The sequence below is a fragment of the Leuciscus leuciscus genome (assembly GCF_965113295.1).
Source record: "Leuciscus leuciscus genome assembly, chromosome: 9".
Classification (NCBI taxonomy): Eukaryota; Metazoa; Chordata; class Actinopteri; order Cypriniformes; family Leuciscidae; genus Leuciscus; species Leuciscus leuciscus.
The window spans coordinates 16,090,827-16,108,541 of record NC_138733.1 but is presented as its reverse complement, the minus strand read 5'-3'; the positions used below and the strand labels follow the sequence as shown (position 1 = coordinate 16,108,541).

The 17,715-nt window shown below is 37.0% G+C and overlaps 1 protein-coding gene across 6 annotated transcripts in view; it reads left to right on the top strand.

Annotated features, from left to right (window-relative positions):
• synrg (synergin, gamma) overlaps nt 1-16,814 on the top strand; it is a 47,376-nt gene extending 30,562 nt beyond the window's left edge. For 3 of the 6 annotated variants that reach the window (XM_082181011.1, XM_082181010.1, XM_082181007.1), the window contains 6 exons: nt 260-423; nt 592-645; nt 3,679-3,775; nt 4,632-4,780; nt 6,364-6,474; nt 7,141-7,979. In XM_082181011.1, coding sequence (XP_082037137.1) covers nt 260-423; nt 592-645; nt 3,679-3,775; nt 4,632-4,780; nt 6,364-6,474; nt 7,141-7,347 — 782 coding nt within the window. In that variant the 3' untranslated portion in view covers nt 7,348-7,979. Of the gene's footprint in view, nt 1-259; nt 424-591; nt 646-3,678; nt 3,776-4,631; nt 4,781-6,363; nt 6,475-7,140; nt 7,980-12,186; nt 12,220-15,712 lie in introns of those variants that run through there. The other 3 variants (XM_082181012.1, XM_082181009.1, XM_082181008.1) reach the window with 2 other exon arrangements.
• Nucleotides 16,815-17,715: the final 901 nt, after the last annotated feature.

Sequence of the window (17,715 nt, the reverse complement as noted above, 5' to 3'; positions counted from 1 at the left end):
TTTAATTTTTTATTTTAAATAATATTCTACTATATTATCAGTTTTACTTGGTAGTTATATTACATGATGTTTTACAGTCATTAAATTGAAACTTTCTTGCAAATGGTAAAAGATTTTATTTTATTTTTTACTTTAAAGTTTCATATAGTCCCACAAGAATACAAAGAGTATGTACTTGGCACTCATTTTAAACCTAGTTGTTTCATGTTCTTTATCATGGACATTCCCATTTGTCATTGACCCATATATTTGTACAAAGGTTCCCATAAGCGTAGCCACAGTCTGGGAGAGAAAGAAATCGTACGGTCCATCCCTTCTCCTGCCCCTGAGCAGCCCTTCAGAGACCGCTCCAACACCCTAAATGAAAAACCAGCGCTGCCGATCATCCGCGACAAGTATAAGGACCTCACAGGAGAGGTGGAGGTCAGTCACTTGCTCTCTGTTCTTCTCCTCCCTCGTTCTCTTTGAGCACACAGACCGGTTCACCTTGTTGAATACAGCCTGAGGTTTCTCAGTGAACAAAGCTCTCATTCGGCTTCATCTTTTTTATTGTTTTTCTCCCACTGTCTCTCGTCCAAACACTCCTGGCAGGAGAGCGAGCGATATGCGTACGAATGGCAGAGGTGTTTGGAGAGCGCACTGCAGGTAACGTATACCTCGACACACATACACACATTCATAAAGAGCTTTGTCTACACTTTAAAACTCTATCAGTCTTTAGATAGATTCTGATTGCTTGAGGGCTGCTTCAGCCAGATCATAGATTCAGCAGTTGCTCATTTCACAAGCAGTAACGATAGCCAATCATCAGAGGTCATTTAAATACTGTTTCAAAGGTATAGTAGCAAAAGCTGCCTCGTTGTTAAGAGGTCACTGCCAGTCAAAACATATTTGATGTTTAATATAAAGTTATACAGAGTAGGATTTTAGAACCCAACTTGTTGCCACAAATATAAACCTGGGGCCTTATTTATAAAATGCACATGCAATCGGAATTGATCCTAAATTCCATATCTTTGATCCTGCATCCTAAGTGAGTAACAAATAGGGATTTATAAAGGCAGAAACTGATGTGAAAATGTTTTATGCGTACGCCAACTGAAGAGCATGCGTACAAACTTTTTGGTGCTTGTATACCAGTAATTCAATTAATTCATAATTATGTAATGATATGCATTAATATAATTATATGTGCAAATTAAAACTGCTTTGTTATTATTACATCACTGAAATGAATTCATAACAATAATAAATGCCTACAAACACACACTGAAACCAGGCCATGCCATACATTGTCTGAGAGCGTGCTTGGATTTCCTTGCCTACTGATGATGAGTGCCAAACTTTTCTGAACCATAAAGGGATATTTGTGGGCGTTCTGTAGGTGGAGTTGATGCGCTTGTACACATTGCTGTGAATTTAAGATGAACTGTGATTTATAAAGAGGGATACATTTATGAAAAGAAATTTGTGCATACAGAGATTTTATAAATCTTTCATAGAAACATTTTAGAAACTGTTCTATGTCCGCATTTGCGATCATTACATATACATTTGATTGACAACATGTCTTGTTGGTTGTTAAGAGGAAAAATTTGTGGATTTACAGAGAAGGACTGTTTTAGGTGCGGGAAACCTAAAGGGAATATTTCAGGCTGGAAATTTAAAATCTTTTTAACATAAATTCAGTACATATTTCATAATATCCCCCCTTTTTTACTACTTAAAGGGATAGTTCGCCCAAAAATGAAAATTATGTCATTTACTTTTCCAAACTTGAATGAGTTTCTTTCTTTGTTGAACACAAGAAGATATTTTAAATAATTTTGGTAAGCAAACAGTTGACAGTAGCCATTGACTTCCATAGTAGGAATAAAATAGTATGGAAGTCAATGGCTACAGTCAATTGTCTGGTTACCAACATTCTTTAAAATATATTTTGTGTTCAAGAAAAGAAAGAAACTCATACAGATTTGGAACAACATGAGGGTGTGTAAATTACAAAATTTTCAATGTTGTGATTTAGAAAATGAAGTCTAGACGACAAGTGCTGCTTTGTTTATGGTTTGTTCATCCACAGTCCTGATGATATCTACCGCCACCTGCTGGAATGGAGATTTCTTATTTCTTCTCTAACAGAGACGCAGAATGTACATTAGTTGGCCGTTGGCTTTTATTCTTTGTGGTGTGTTCAAGGTCAACTGGCTTAAATGCAGGTGACACCGCAATTGGCCTTCATTGCGTCTAGATTTTTGTTGGTTTGGTGTATTCTGGGCCTTATGGCTTACTGTGTTCTGCGAAACACAAATAAAGGTATCGAATAATTATCAGTACAGTGTACCCCTTTGACTTCTATTTTTTGACTTCTATTTTTTCAGAGTTTTTGTTTAATTTATATAAAGAGCAATAGCAATGGCAGGTGTTAAATAAGCCCAAATTGAGAAGCTATGTTCACTTTAAAAATGATTATTCCACAGAGCCTTATGTTAAATGTTGGTTAACTAGATTACAGAGGTCTTTGTGTGCCCAGCTCAGAGCAGGGGTGTTGCCCTTGCAGATCGAGGTGGGGCGCTATAAAGGTGTCCCAGAAGAGGACAGATTATGTGTTTTGTGTGATTTAAGGGTCGTTGAGGATGAATGGCATTTTTTGTTTTTTTGTCCTGTATATCATGATTTAAGAATGGGTATGTTTGAGAGAATTCAACATAAAAAGCCTGATTTGTTTTGGATGACGGATGGGGATATGTTGAGCTGGTTATTTGAAAATGAAATTTATAGTTTGGCTAGATATGTGGAAAAGGCGTGGAAACTTAGGCAAAGGAATTTATATCCTGGCCTAAATTGACAGTGTTTTGTTTGTTTATATTGTGAAAATTATGGTAATGTACTTTGTATGATGGTCATCTTCCTTTGTACTTTGTATGATGGTCATCTCTCTGTATGATGTTTGTTTTGTGTCAATAGTGTCTTTTAAGCCTAGTTGGGCTGGGCATGTAAAATTCAATCAATCTATTGTAATGGCAGAGACGAATCTTCAAAATATCATCTTTTGCGTTCCTCAGAAGACAGAGTCAATATGAAGGGGAGTAAATAGATACAAAGTTAATTTCAAGTCATTCACGTTAGATGCATTCTTGTGTTTAGACTGGAGTAATAGTCTAATGTTCAATGATGAGGACACAAAAGTACTTTTTTTTAACGTCTACTGAATCTACTTGCTTTCCTCAGTGTAATGTCTTTGAATAACAGTATTCATTTGGGGGCTTTTCTCTGGAAATATTGATATATAAAATAATTTGTGATAATCCAGGATCTAAATAAACATTTAGGCCTGGTTTCACAGACAGGGCTTAGATTTAAGCCAGGATTAGGCCTTGGGTTGGACATTCAAGGAGCTATTTTTTGGGTTTGTTTAAATGTGTGTGCATCTTGAGACAAAACAATGGCAGATCAATTTGGACATTCAAGGGATTTTTTAAAAGATTTTTTTTATAAATGTGTGTGCATCTTGAGACAAAACAATGGCACTGACATATTTTAAGATGTTAGTGCAAGTTGCTTTAGTTTAAAGCAGATAAAACGTGCTAGTCTAGGACTAGTCTTAAGCCTTGTCTGTGAAACCGGGGGATAATGTAAAATATGGTCACTTTACAGCCATGTCTTTTCTTCCCCTTTCAGGTCATCAACACTGCTAATAACACCCTTAATAGCATCAGCAGTTCCACAGTGTGCACAGAGGTCATCCAGTCAGCACAGGGGATGGAGTACCTCCTGGGTGAGACTACGCCTACATTCATTTCATTTACTCATCAGAGACCAGCATTACCCATCATAACCAATCTCAGTAAATCTCATAAGATCAGCAATGTCACACAATATCTTCATGCACATTCATTCCTGCTCCTCATGCGTCCCTGCAGTCCTCCGTCAAACAGACAGGCCAGGTGTTCTGGTTATCTGCTTCCTATTTCTGTAGTCACACACACACACACACACACACACACACACACTCAGGGTGGCTTTAATGAGCTGTACGTGCCTATGCTGGCGGGAAGGGAACACGGGGTGCTGCTGTTACATAGAAACAAACCGTTAAAGCTCTTTGATCCGGCTCTAGCGATTGTGACTGGAGACAGAGCAGGGCATTGTGGGTCTGACCGGGGGAGTCTAGTGTTACAGAGCAGAGCAACTATTCTGGGACGCTTTTATGGGTTCAGCTTAAAAGGACATTCAGCACTGGGGAGTGCTGGGAACGGCACCGCCGTGTTATTGTTTCTCCTGTTTGGTTATGCACAGGGTCTGTTCACACTGCACACAAATCCACACAGTGTTATCAATATCTGTAATACTTTCACTTTAGTTGCTATAGTAATGACGGCAAGAGAAAACTGGAAATACTGTTTCGGCAAAAACTGACTCAAAAGGAAGCGCATATTTGAGTTGGCTGCTATGATGAATAGCCTCCAGCCTTTCTCATGCCATAGCAATCACAACTATCATTATCATAGCAAATTTCTATATTCATTGACACTCTTGGTTTTGCATTTCATTGAATTGTGTTCTTTGTGTGTTTGGGAAGGTTTTTACATGACACAAATGTTGTTGTTGTTGTTTTTTTGTGTATATATCAGGTGTGGTGGAGGTGTATCGCGTAACCAAGCGTGTGGAGCTGGGTATCAAAGCCACGGCCGTTTGTTCAGAGAAACTACAGGAGCTACTTAAAGACATCAGCCGTGTGTGGAACAACCTGATGGGCTTCATGTCGCTGGCAAACCTCACTGTGAGTTTATCAGATAAACATTACCAGATCTTGTAGTAAGTCCAGTAATACACAAATATTGATTAATGCATAACAGATGATTGGTTGATTTAAAATTTTGTATGAGTATAACTGAGGTAAACTGTGCTTTATGTGAGCGGTGAGCTATGAAGCAGTAGGCACTTCTATAAATGTGGCACAAAATACAGCCTAAAGCTATTATAAAATGAATTTAATTGATTTTTTCTTTCAACAAATGGTGTGTTCTGAAGGAGCTTAACCAGTTTAGTGTTGGTACTTGAAGTGGGTTGGCAATAACACTAGTTTAATAATCACTCTTCACATCCTGATAGCAATCAATAATAGAAGTCGTCTAAATATTAAAGAATTGACATCTTCTGTGGAAGTCTCAGGACCCAAAAAAGATTTTATCCAATCATTGCATTCGGTCCAACAGACACCACATGTCATCAATGTGTCCCATGAGGCTATGCAGAGTTGTAGTCAGTCACCAAGCACCACAAACAAACAGCAGACACCTTTTACAGTTCCTCCTGATGCAAAAACAACGAGCTTATGCTACGTTCACACCATGTCGTTATTACCCATGATGCTCTACCCGGAGCTGTTCACGTCCTCCGGCTCAGAGTTATGCGTTTCTATGTCAACACTATCAACACTGAAATGAGTCTGTAGCAGTCAGGTGGTACAAGTCAGAGCTCTAAGTTGTTTACGGTCATTATTATTGTAATGTTATGTGCTTTGAGACATGAGGCAATTTAACACCATCTCTCGTGATGCTTTGCAAACTCTGCTGTGCTTGTTGCTTGCTATTGATAGCCTCTCCGAAATTTCCTACTCTAGCTTTAACCATCTTAAACCATTTTAGTATATTATTTTATAACAGATAGTCAGTAAACAAAAACATAAAACAATTAATTTATTAATCAAATAAAATATATCATATAAAATGTGACTAACTCAATTTGAGTTTGAAAGAATTATATCAAGAGTTAATGAGAAGTGAAAATCAACATTTTAATGCTTAATATTTCAATGCATATATCATAGTTCTTACAAAAATCTAGGTATTTGTATCATGGTATCTGTATGTTTATATCTTTATTATACTTTGTCAGTATGTATAACTATTCTAAGTCATGAGGTATTAAAGTGTACCTTATTTGTGGAAAGTGAAATAATTGCATGACAAAGCTCTCTGCAGTGTGCTTATGGGAGAATATCGTTGCCAGCAGATAATATTAGAGTTGTGCGGTCAGATAATATCAGCTTGGGAAAATGACGTCTGGGCACACTGCCGAAAACCCACAAACGCTCTGAAGCATAATAACAATGAACGTGGTTAGAGAGTGGAGGGTTTGTCTCTGCTCGGATCCTGCTATTTTGGCCAGATTCTGTAGCTGATGTATTGATCTGCAGGGCCAATCAACTGCTGTGAGGTTGTTCAGTGGCCAGCCGTTCAGTGGCCTCTGTGATCTGAAGTTTGAGTGACAGCCGGCCATTTGTGTGGAGAATGCAGTGTGGTCCCAATTGCTTTTTTAGAACTGAATTCATGATGATTGTGTGTGTGTGTTTTTCTTTAGCCCGATGAGAGCTCACTGGACTTCTCCTCCTGTATATTGAGGCACGGCATTAAGAATGCCAAAGAACTGGCGTGCGGAGTGTGTCTGCTCAACGTGGACTCGCGCAGCAAGGTCTGTACGCACCAAGCACACACACATCTGCATACAGTCATTAGCAACACACACAAAACACAAATATATTGTTATTTTATGTTGGATAGTTCACCCAAAATTGAAAATTCTGTGTTTTATTTATTTACCCATGTTGTTCCAAACTCTCTTATATTTCTTCTGTGTAACACAAAAGCAGGAATTTGAAGTATGTTCTGGTTGCTCTTTTCCCTATCATTACAATGAATGGGAAACAGCACGAATTCAAAAGCACTATAAAAGCATCATAAAAATATATCAGTTGAGCTAATCAATGTTTAAATGTGTATAAAAGCCTATTCAATCTGTTCATCATATAAAGCGATCGTGTCTCTTCAGAAAGTTTTGGATTAAACAAAAAAGCTCATAAAGAGATCGTAAAACTAATCCATTTGAATTGAGCGAAGCGTCAAAATGGTAGTTGCGTAGCTGTCAATGGAGGGACAGAATTAATCTACAGATTTCATAAAAAATATCTTCACTTGTGCTCTGAAGATAAACGAAAGTCTTACGGGTTTGGAACAATATGAGGGTGAATTAATTAAAGAATTGTCATTTTTGGGTGCATTATCCCTTTTAAATTTCCCATAAAAAAAAAAATAAAAAAAATCCCTCCTGACTATTTCTTTGATTTTCACAATTTTACAGAAGAAAAACGAGAACACTTTTGGACGCCTGTTTAAAAGAGTAGGATTCACTGAACTGCCTCAACTCCAATTTGCAGCTTGTTGTAGGGGTCAGACAGACAAACCCGTGTGTTGCTGCCAAAATGACCAGAACTCACCTCTCGCCACTCAACTCCTTTCAGACTGCCAAAAACAGCTCTCTGAGACGCGCTCTGACTCATGCATCTAAATCTACAGACGCTCGGTCAAGGCCACGCTTTCATTCAAGTAGCTTTAGGTGTTTAATTTGGCAATAAGCTCTTAGCGCCTGTTTTCTGAGCATTTACAGAAATCTTTCATGTCGAGCTCGTATTGCCTAAGAGGCCAGTAAGTCTGATTGACGGCCAAAAAGCATGAGGCAGGCAGCAAATAGGTGATGTATTCGTCATTTTGGCACCCCGGGGCGGTGAAGAACAAGTGGTGTGGGGCAAATTAAATATCATAAGGGAATAGTTCACACAAAAAATTGTGTAATTTACTCACTTTCATTTCAACCCAGACCCTTATTTTATTAAATTTTTTCTATAGGACACAAAATATTTTTAGCAGAATGTCCTAGCTGCTCTTTTCCAGACCATGCAAGTGAATTAAAAGTGATGGCATAAAAACAGCATTAAAGTGTTTCATATGACTTGTGCACTATATTTGGTCATGAGTTTGACGTCAATAATACTTTGACTTTAAAAAGCAGCCACCTGTCAGTCAGACAGTATGCTGTTACCAAATTGACTTACATTTTTCATTTTAGTATTGACTTGGTACCAAAGTAGTTTTAGACCATTGTAAATGACAGAATTACAATTTTTGGGTGAACTATCCCTTTTTAATTATTAATTATTCTATTCATAAGCACAATCCAATCCTGTACTGGTTTAAACGCGTAATTGTCACTTTGCCATTCGCCCTGTTAACATATATAATGGCCAATCAGCTCATTAAGATTCCTTGTCTCACTGAAACCCTCCTGAATCTCCCTCACATTAATGTGATGGTCAAGGGTTGCTGATGTAATAAGGAGTAAACATTGCTCAGAGTGCAATCAGGAAAGGAGGGGCTCAGAGCCGTGAGGAATCATGGGACGGATGTCTGAGGAGCAGATGCAGCTCAGTCATCAGTCACGGCAACCAAAAACACAGGTGCTAATAGATCCGCCGAACACATCCAGCCCGCCGCAGATTAATAGAGCCGTCTCCGTCTGCTCCTGACATCCGATTAATATCCCGCTTTTTTAATTACGTTTTTGGTGGGTTTGGGAGGCAGCGTCACTGTCTGGGGCGAATGAAATCAGGGTTTTGAAGGTGGAGCTGCATCTCTGAGATGAGATGTTTTTAAAGGTGGGGGTGTTGGGCTACAGGTGGAGATTTTCACTGGGGTGTGGATGATTCACTCTGCTGACCTTGGGCTAGCGTTCAGTTTCTCTCCCTGCCGGGGAAGGATGTGATCCTGCTGCATCTGCTAACAGGATTTATCTGCAGGAATGGGCAACAGTGTATTAACTTTGCACTTTGCATAGATTCACTATGCAAACTAAAATAAAATGCTATATACACTACCAGTCAAAAGTTTGGGGTTGGTAAGTTTTTGTTTATTTATTGTAAATGAGTCTCTTATGCTCAACAAGGCTGCATTTAATATATTAAAAATACAGTTAAAAACAGTAATATTAAAAAAATGTTGCATTTCAGCATCATTACTCCAATCTTCAGTGTCACATGATCCTTCAGAAATCATTCTAATAGGCTAATTTACTGCTCAAGAAACATTTCTGATTCTTATCAATATTTGGTTGTGCTGCTTTATGCTTTTGTGGAAACCATGATGCATATATTTTTAGGAGTCTTTAAAGAAAGGTTTTGACATAGAAACATTCTTTTGTAACATTCTAAATGTTTTTGTTGTCACTTTTGTTACATTTGAATGCATCCTTGCTGATTATTAATAGAGTACTAATTTAAAAAACAACTTACTGACCCCACATTTTTTAATGTTAATTTTAAAATAAAATGGTTATGTTTTACAATGATTTAAAATTTATATTATAACTTATTATCATAAAATTAAGCTTAGTCAGAAACTTATTTTATAAGACATAACATTTTTACTTGCTTTTCCAATGTAACTAGCTAACCACACAGCTCAAGTTGTGATCTCTGTAAAGGTTTTTGCAACACTAGCATCACCAAATTGAACTGCAAAAACAACGATTGTTTTCCATCAGGTTTCCCAAACAATCTAATCGGTTTCCCACTCCAACAAACAGCGTTTAGGAAGCGTCCCATTGTTTACATGCTTCACCAAGTCAACCTGCGAATGGCATACTTTTAATACTTTCTCATAGTTAACTGTGCAGAGACAATTACGTGTTTTGATATAAAAAATTTGCATACTTCACAAGTCAATTAACTAGAAGTAATTATAGATTCTCAAAAGACTGTGTGCAGGAAACAACTTTCAGAATGAATATTTAGATTATATGCTTTATGTCCAGAATATAATATGAATTTGTTGTTCAGAACGATTTGAAAGTCTGGTAGTGTATGATCCTCAGTCATTTAGTGTATGGTTCCCAGCTTTTCCTCGGTAACCATTTACAAAGTCGACAAGTGTATGATGCCTAGTGTTTTTAAATCTGTTCAGAATTTAAGTAATGTAGTGTATATTCCAGCCTTAAATGTCACACTAATACAGCGTCCTATTAAAAGCCCTTACTCTGTGAGGTGGGCATCCATGCTAAAATTAGAATAGATGCCAGGTTATTTAATTCAAGTACCTGTAGCACAGCTGGTTGCCCCTAATGTGAAAAACAAAAACAAGTAGCTGTTGAAAGGAAGCCATTAGTTTGTATTTATGCTGTATCTACTGAAGCAAAGTTTAGCCTAGCACACCTTTTGCATTATGCCATACAGGAGCTGTCTCAAATGTAATAAGAATTCTGGCAGAGTGGAATGTTTCAGATTTCAGAAACAGCAGTTCATCGATCTTTGATAGATATTCGGCCTCTATGCTTTTTTTTTATTATGCAAAATCATTGAAGCAAAACATGCAAGAAGTCTTGAGTTGTTTTGAACGTCCTCCCATGACATGGTTGATAAACAAACAAGCTAGTTACTGTAGTACCCTTTCAGCTAATTAAATGGAAGTCTTGCTCACAAAAAAACATGCAACCTGTTAGTTTTGCATTTATAAATGGTTGCCACAGTCTTGGAAAAGTCATGGTCAATTAAATAGTGAATCAACAGTAAGAAATAAAATGTTTTATGTTTTGTAAAATCAATACTTTTATTCAGCAATAGACATTTATAATGTTACAAAGGTTGAATTTCAAATAAATGTTCTTTTGAACTTTCATCAAAGAATCCTGATTTTATAAAAAATCATGGTTTTCACAAAAATATTAAGCGGCACAACTGTTTTTAACATTGGTAATAATAAGAAATGTTTCTTGAGCAGCAAGTCAGCATTTTAGAATGATTTCTGAAGGATCATGTGACACTGAAGACTGGAGATATGTGGACATTTTAAATAGTAATATTTCACAATAGTACAGTTTTTACTGTATTTTTGATCAAATAAATGCAACTTTGGTGGGCATTAGAGACTTCTTTAAGGGTGTGTTCACACTTGGCATGTGTCGTTGGATTAAAACGAACCCTGGTGCAGTTGCTCTGTTAGTGCGGTTCATTTCAATAAGTGTGAACACTGCCATCCGAACACTGGTGCGCACCAAACAATCAGACCAAGACCCCTGAAAAGATGGGTCTCGGTCTACTTCCAAACGAACTCTGGTGCGGTTCGACTGATATATGATCGCAACGAGAACCAAATACATGTAAACGAACCAAAAACAGGAAGACTTGACCCTAAAAAGGGCCGAATGATCACGAATATCGGTTTTCATCTCACCATAGTCGCAAGTTTGCCCGTGATCATAGTTTGGTAGAGGCACATACGACGAGCGCATAGGCTATATCCCAGCACACAGCATTGTTTTGGATGTTCCGTCTCAAAATATTGGCAGTACATCATAAAAGCCGACCAATCAGGTTGTGAACATATCTCTATGCCTTTAGGTTCGGTGTCCTTTGGTTTGGTGATAAAAATGCCAATGTGAATGCTAATCGGACCAGGACTAAATGTTTTTGTTTTTGTTTTTTTGGTCCGGACCAAGTGAACCGAACTACAAGTGTGAACACACCCTAAGGGTGCTTTCACACTAGCACTTTTGGGTTCAATTGGATGTGAACGCGGTCTTCCGAACTCGGGTGCGCAACCTGCAAACCGGTTCATGTGAACTCAGAACGATTGCGTTCATATCAGCAGCGAAATGTACCAAAGTGAACCGCTATTAATGGCGTTTGATAATCATAAGAATGTGTGTTTGTGTTTCACTCACTTTCCTGTAGAGCGTGACTGGCGTACTACAAGCAGAGAGAATGTATCATTTCTGCTCGCCTTTAGAGCATTTGTAGTACATTCGCAGCAGATAGAGGCAAGTGGCGTTGCTTAACGAAGCTTTAAAAAAATATATATATATATATAAGCGAGGTGAGCAACGCTATTAATTTAGCTGTCTTCTCCTGTGCCGTCATGCCCAAGCAACGGGGGTAAAGAGCTGCTGCTTTGACGCAAACGCACCGCGGTTCGGACCCAAATAATATAATCTGAACACCATCCGGGAGGGGGAGCTATCAAACTCCGGTTCAGACCAGGCAATCGAACCAAGTGTGAAAACACCCTAAAAACATTTTAGAAAATGGTCGTATATGCATTTCCGGTGCTCGGCACAACCCTTATTAATGGTACAAGCTATCTTTGATGATATTTAGGAACTCTAGTTACATGTCATTGGTTTCACAGTTGCCCTTTCTTGTCTTGTACTGTAGCTAATTTATAACAAGCTTCTGCCTTTAAAGGGACACTTTCTTCCACTGTGGGCTCTGGTGCTCTAGTTTTGCTCATTAACCAAACAAAAAGAGAAGAAAAAAGCTCTATACTAACGCTGATGCTGACTTGTTTATGCTACTTGCAGGCACTGACAAAAGACAGTCGCTCCAAATTAAGGGTAAATATTCCACTGTTTTTCTCAAAGCTTCACTTTAGTTAATGTAGGTTAAAGCTGACGTGTCCCTCACTGTCCTTCAGACTTTGTTGTAAGAAGGGTTGTCATCTATGCAGGTAGGATGCACTCTGTGTTTGCAATCAGATAGTAATTAACCTTTCCGCCAGCTAAACAAGGTCGGTTGAATTAGGATGACCTTTTCAGTGATTCTGAGCCACCTGTTCATCTGAGAGGAGAGAGAGTGCGCTTGTGCAGCAGCTGCCGTCCCTCTGTGTAACACAGACACATACACACGTATACACACCGCGGGATCAGCCGTTCATCACACAGCATTGTTCAGATGTCCACTCAGACACGTACATTCTCTCTCACTGTCTGCTTTTCTTTTCCTAGTACAGAGATGAGCAAGTGCATCAGAGAGACAGAGTATATCATTTATCTTTGACTATAGTTTGGTATTCCCAACTATCTTACAATGCAGTAGACATTGTGATGGAAACATTTTCACTAGTGGTCTCAATTCTAGACCCCACTGTATTTTGTGTAATTTGTATTCTTATTTTTATTACAAATATTTTATAATTCAGTTTAAAATAAAAAGATAACTGATTAAATTAATGTTGAAATTTAATAATAGAAATGATATATGCAGTATGTATGTATATACTGTGTGTGTGTGTGTGTGTATGTATGTATATATATATACATATACACACATATACATATACACACATATACATATACACACATATACATATACATGTATGTTTGATTAGTGACCTAGAAATAGTATTTAATAATACTATAAAATTATATTTAATAATTTAATAATACTGGTTTAAAACAAGGCAATGCAATCACACTGTGAGATATATAGTTGCAATTACAATAAATTTAAGTTGCAATTATGAGAGTGTCATTTGTGTGATATAAAGTCACACTGTGAGATAGTTGCAATTACGAGAAAGTCGAAATTATTAGAAATGGTGTAATTTGAGAGATATGAAGTCAAACTGTGAGATATTAATTCTCAATAACGAAAAATAGTTGCAATTAAAAGAAAGTGTAATTTGCAAGATATAGTCGCAATTACGAGAAGGTCACAATTATGAGTGTCTTTTGCTTGATATAATCGCAATTATGAGAAATAAGGTTGCAATTGAGTGTCATTTGTAATCTAGTCGCAATTACAAGAAATAAGGTCGCAATTATTAGTGTTTTTCGCTAGATATAATCGCAATTACAAGAAATAAAGGCGCAAGTGTCCTTTTTTAGAACATCTGTAACGGGAATGTACACAAGTAAAAACAAATTGACACGAGACAAATATCAAGATCCCCCTCTTGATTTTCATTTCGCTTTTCAACAAACATCCTTTAAACAGGACAATATTGTTTTACAAGAGAATTTAGAAGAAATTGTGTGTGTGTGTGTGTGTGTGCGCGCGCGTGCATGCATAGTATCAGTGTGGGAGGGCATGATTCACAACATGAGTCATTTCTCCTTCCAGCATCGGGAGCTTCATTCTGCATAACATCCATATCATCACTGCCTTATCACAAATGCACAACTACAGCTGTGACTTTCAGAATGAAAGCACACTCGCACGCTTCGCATCGATATATTGAGTGAAGTTCACTGGGTTCTTGTTTCGTTTCTCTATATATAGAGCTTATGTAGGAGGATTGCGCACTTCTTTTTCTTTATTGATCCTACAAATTATGTCAGTACACCGCTGAGCTCTTGTCTCTTTCACGAAGAGTGGTGATATGCCACCCTGCAGTCAGATACTATATGACTAGTTCAGTGTGCGGCCTGACATGTAGTTTAGGGACGCAGGTTGAATGTAGTACTTGTTGAAACGAGTTGGAAGGAATTTTCTGGGTTCAATACAGTCTGAGCTCTAATCGGCAGCATCTGTGACTGAGTTTCCACAAGGTCATTTTGATAAGTTGCTTATATGAATTCTTCCATGCAGAAATGTACATTATGGGCAGACAGTGTTATTTTAGTATCATTCATATACTATTATAGTTTCATATTTTTTAATTCGATTTTTATTTTAGAAATTTTGTTGCGCATGTCATTTTATTAGTTTTTTTGTTTGTTTTTGTAAATGCGTCTATAGTTTAAGTTTTAGTTATTAATACTTCATTTTAATACATGAACTAAATGAATATGAGAAATGGTACATGAACTAAATGAATAAAAGAAATGTTGCATTGGCAACAAGCTGAAATAAACATTAAGTGAAATAAAATAAATCTATAAAAACATTTTCATTACTTGAAATAAAATAAGTTTATGCTTTTATGGCTAAAATAAATTGGGTAATGATAATATCATTAATTAGGTAATGATGATAACCCTGCTTATGAGCTGAACTTCTGGTCACAGTGTTTAGTGGCTTTACATGGTCATGACAGAAGTTGAAATATTGTATTATATCAGAGAAGGTTAGTAAATGAATATTACTAGTTTTATAGTAATAAGTGTAATGTTCAAGTTTATTGAAATTCTGGCCAATACAGATAAGTGATGTTTTCTTATTCACGACAACAGCGTTTTGGGGGCCTGAAAACGCTAACTTTTGAAAATGGGATTCAAAGTGCAAGTTTTTGAAAACCATACCATTTATCGTCTCCATTTAAACTACAAAAATGCACATTTGTGAAAACTGTGTTGCATGTCACATCACATGTTCGGTCTATAGGCTCGTAGTGTTTCTCTACAAAGTGACATTGCGACGCCAACTACTGGCCTGGCAGCAGAATACAGCGTTTTTAGTCGTTTTCGTGGATCTGTGTGAACGGATTGTTTTGACATTGGTGTAAACAAATGCGAAGCAAAACTTTTCAGTTTTTAGTGTATCGTTGTCATGTAAACTTACCCTTAGACATCAAAACATTAACACTGTTAAATGTAATTCTTAGAAAATCTCGAAATGAATATACATTTTTCATACAGTACATTTAGTGTTATTAATTTAGTGTTTTTAAAGATTACCTTTAATTAGATGTTAGATGACTGCAATGCTAATCTAAATGTAAAAATAGGGTAGATAACCGACATGATACCAATATATATTGGATTAAAAAAAGCATAATTTGTATTGAACCTGGAACATTCTTTTAAACCCACTTTAAAAACTTAATCCCCCGGTTTCACCGACAGCGTTTAAGACTAGTCCCAGACTAAAATCCATGTTTGAACTGTTTTAACTGAAAGCAAATTGCACTGGCATATCTTAAAAACATTACTGGTGTGCATCTTGAGACAAAACAATGGCAATGACACCATTCTTTTCAAAGGCACGTTTATAAAAGCTGCTAAAATGCCCTAATTGAAATGAGGCCTATTCCTGGCTTAATCTAAGCCTTGTCTGTGAAACCAGGCCAAAATCCTAGTAGATCAACCCCAACCTGTCCCTATCATAAGTCGTACTTTATCTTATAAAATATTTTTTCTTACCTTTTCTTGCACAAATCCTCTGCAGGCCTTTAATTCGGAGACGGACAACTTCAAGCTCATGTACGGAGGTCACCAGTACCACGCCAGCTGCGCTAACTTCTGGATCAACTGCGTGGAACCCAAACCGCCGGGTCTCATCCTGCCCGACCTGCTCTAGAACCCTGATCCGCTGCCTGAAGGATCATGGGAGTCACACTAACTGTTTAACGCTGTTTGCCTTTCAACCGGTACAGCTCTCTCGTCCACTTGAAATTGGGACGCAACTAGATCTAGATCTGCCATTGTCTGTAGGAAGATCAGATAAGATGTACTACTGAATAATAGTTTATTTAAAATATTGTAAATGTGTCTTTGTCTTTACCTTTTTGGATCTGACTCGGTCATGTACAGATGTGTCTGGTTGGTTGATTCTTTGCTGTTGATTTCTCTACCATGTGAAGTAAATACTGCAGAGCTGTTCTGCTTGTTATGAATATTAGACTTGTAATATAAAATCCATTAAACAATAAAGGGAAAACATTGGAAAGCATCAAAAACGTGTAGCAGATATTACTGACATAACAGAGAAACATTTAGATATTGGTATTTTCTTTTATGTGTCATTATTTTCTGTTATTATTGTGCTGGAACACAAGTCACTTTTGTAGTGGGTCTGGAAACGGTCTTTGAATGCTTGTGAGTTTCTGAGAATCTTTTCCAAAGCATCAAGCCTGGGAGCTGGTCTGAAATGTTTTGATATTTAGTGTTCTGAATTTAGATGTGACGCTTTTAAAGGACCTTTTTTTTCTGGCACTTTGAAGGAAATTCAAGAGCTCTTCTTCCAGCTCAAGCAGAATGACCCTAAACTTTCATAATGAATTCATTTATTTTCATTGAGGCACTATTAATGAATTGACGAGGATACAAAAACGATTAAATGGCTTTGTGTTACACGATGGTCATTGTTAGTTTTTTTTACTGAGGTCTTAATGGTCTTTATTGTCATTGTATCATGAATCAAGTTCAACTCATTAATTCTTCTTAATTTATGAGCCTTTTCTGCTAAAATTATCCTGTGTGTCCTTTTATGTCTGTATTTCTGTTAATACTTGAAGCCAGTAAGGGCAAATTAAAATCTTTGAATGTTAGTATTGAATACAAATGTGAAATTTCTGTGTCCCACATTAGAGTGATTAGTCTGTGTTTCTTCATCTGTATCTAGTGACAACACGTCCCTCACACTGACTCCCTCCCATTCATAGCAATATTACCTTGGCAACAGTTTCCAAGGATAAAAGACTTTAAATTTGTAACATTGTAAAAATATATTAAGATTTAGTCCCAGTCTGTGCATACAAAAGAAGAGTGATTTCTTTAAATCTATTTTTTCCCACCATTTTGATGCTGTTTTTACAGGGTTAGCTGTCAAAAGTACAGAGTGGATGATGTTCTGTACTTGTCTTTATACACACATGACTAATAACCTTTATCCACCTAGTCTTCGCTGAACAACAGGGATTAGATTTAATGAGACGTCCTGCTCTGTTAATCCAGACATTCTACAGACTACACAGGAAGAGAAATGAAATTCTGTTCCATGCTCCTACACACATTTTTTTTGCAGAAATGCCACTGAAGAAAAAAATGTGGGTTCCCCAAAGAACCTTTCAGTAAACAGCCTCCGTTTACCGTATTGCGTTTGGGTCCGTTTTGACCCGGAGGTGGTAAATCTTTTTTTTTAATTCATAGTTTTTTACGAAAATTAAACTTTGGTAGTGTGTTAAGACTGTAAAAATACACACTATTTTTTTTTTTTTTTTTTTTTTTTTTTTTTGAACCTTTTGCACTCGGGTTCATTTTGACCAAAAGTGATCTGTGGCTTTACACATGAAGTTATGCCACATATATATATATATATATATATACATTTAACAATTTAGGTACCATAGATTCTTTTAAGAGTGTAAGCCTACCATCCATTTAACAACAGCCAGTTAATCAGTCATGTACAGTATACAGTAGGGATATATTACTTACTCAACAAGTAAA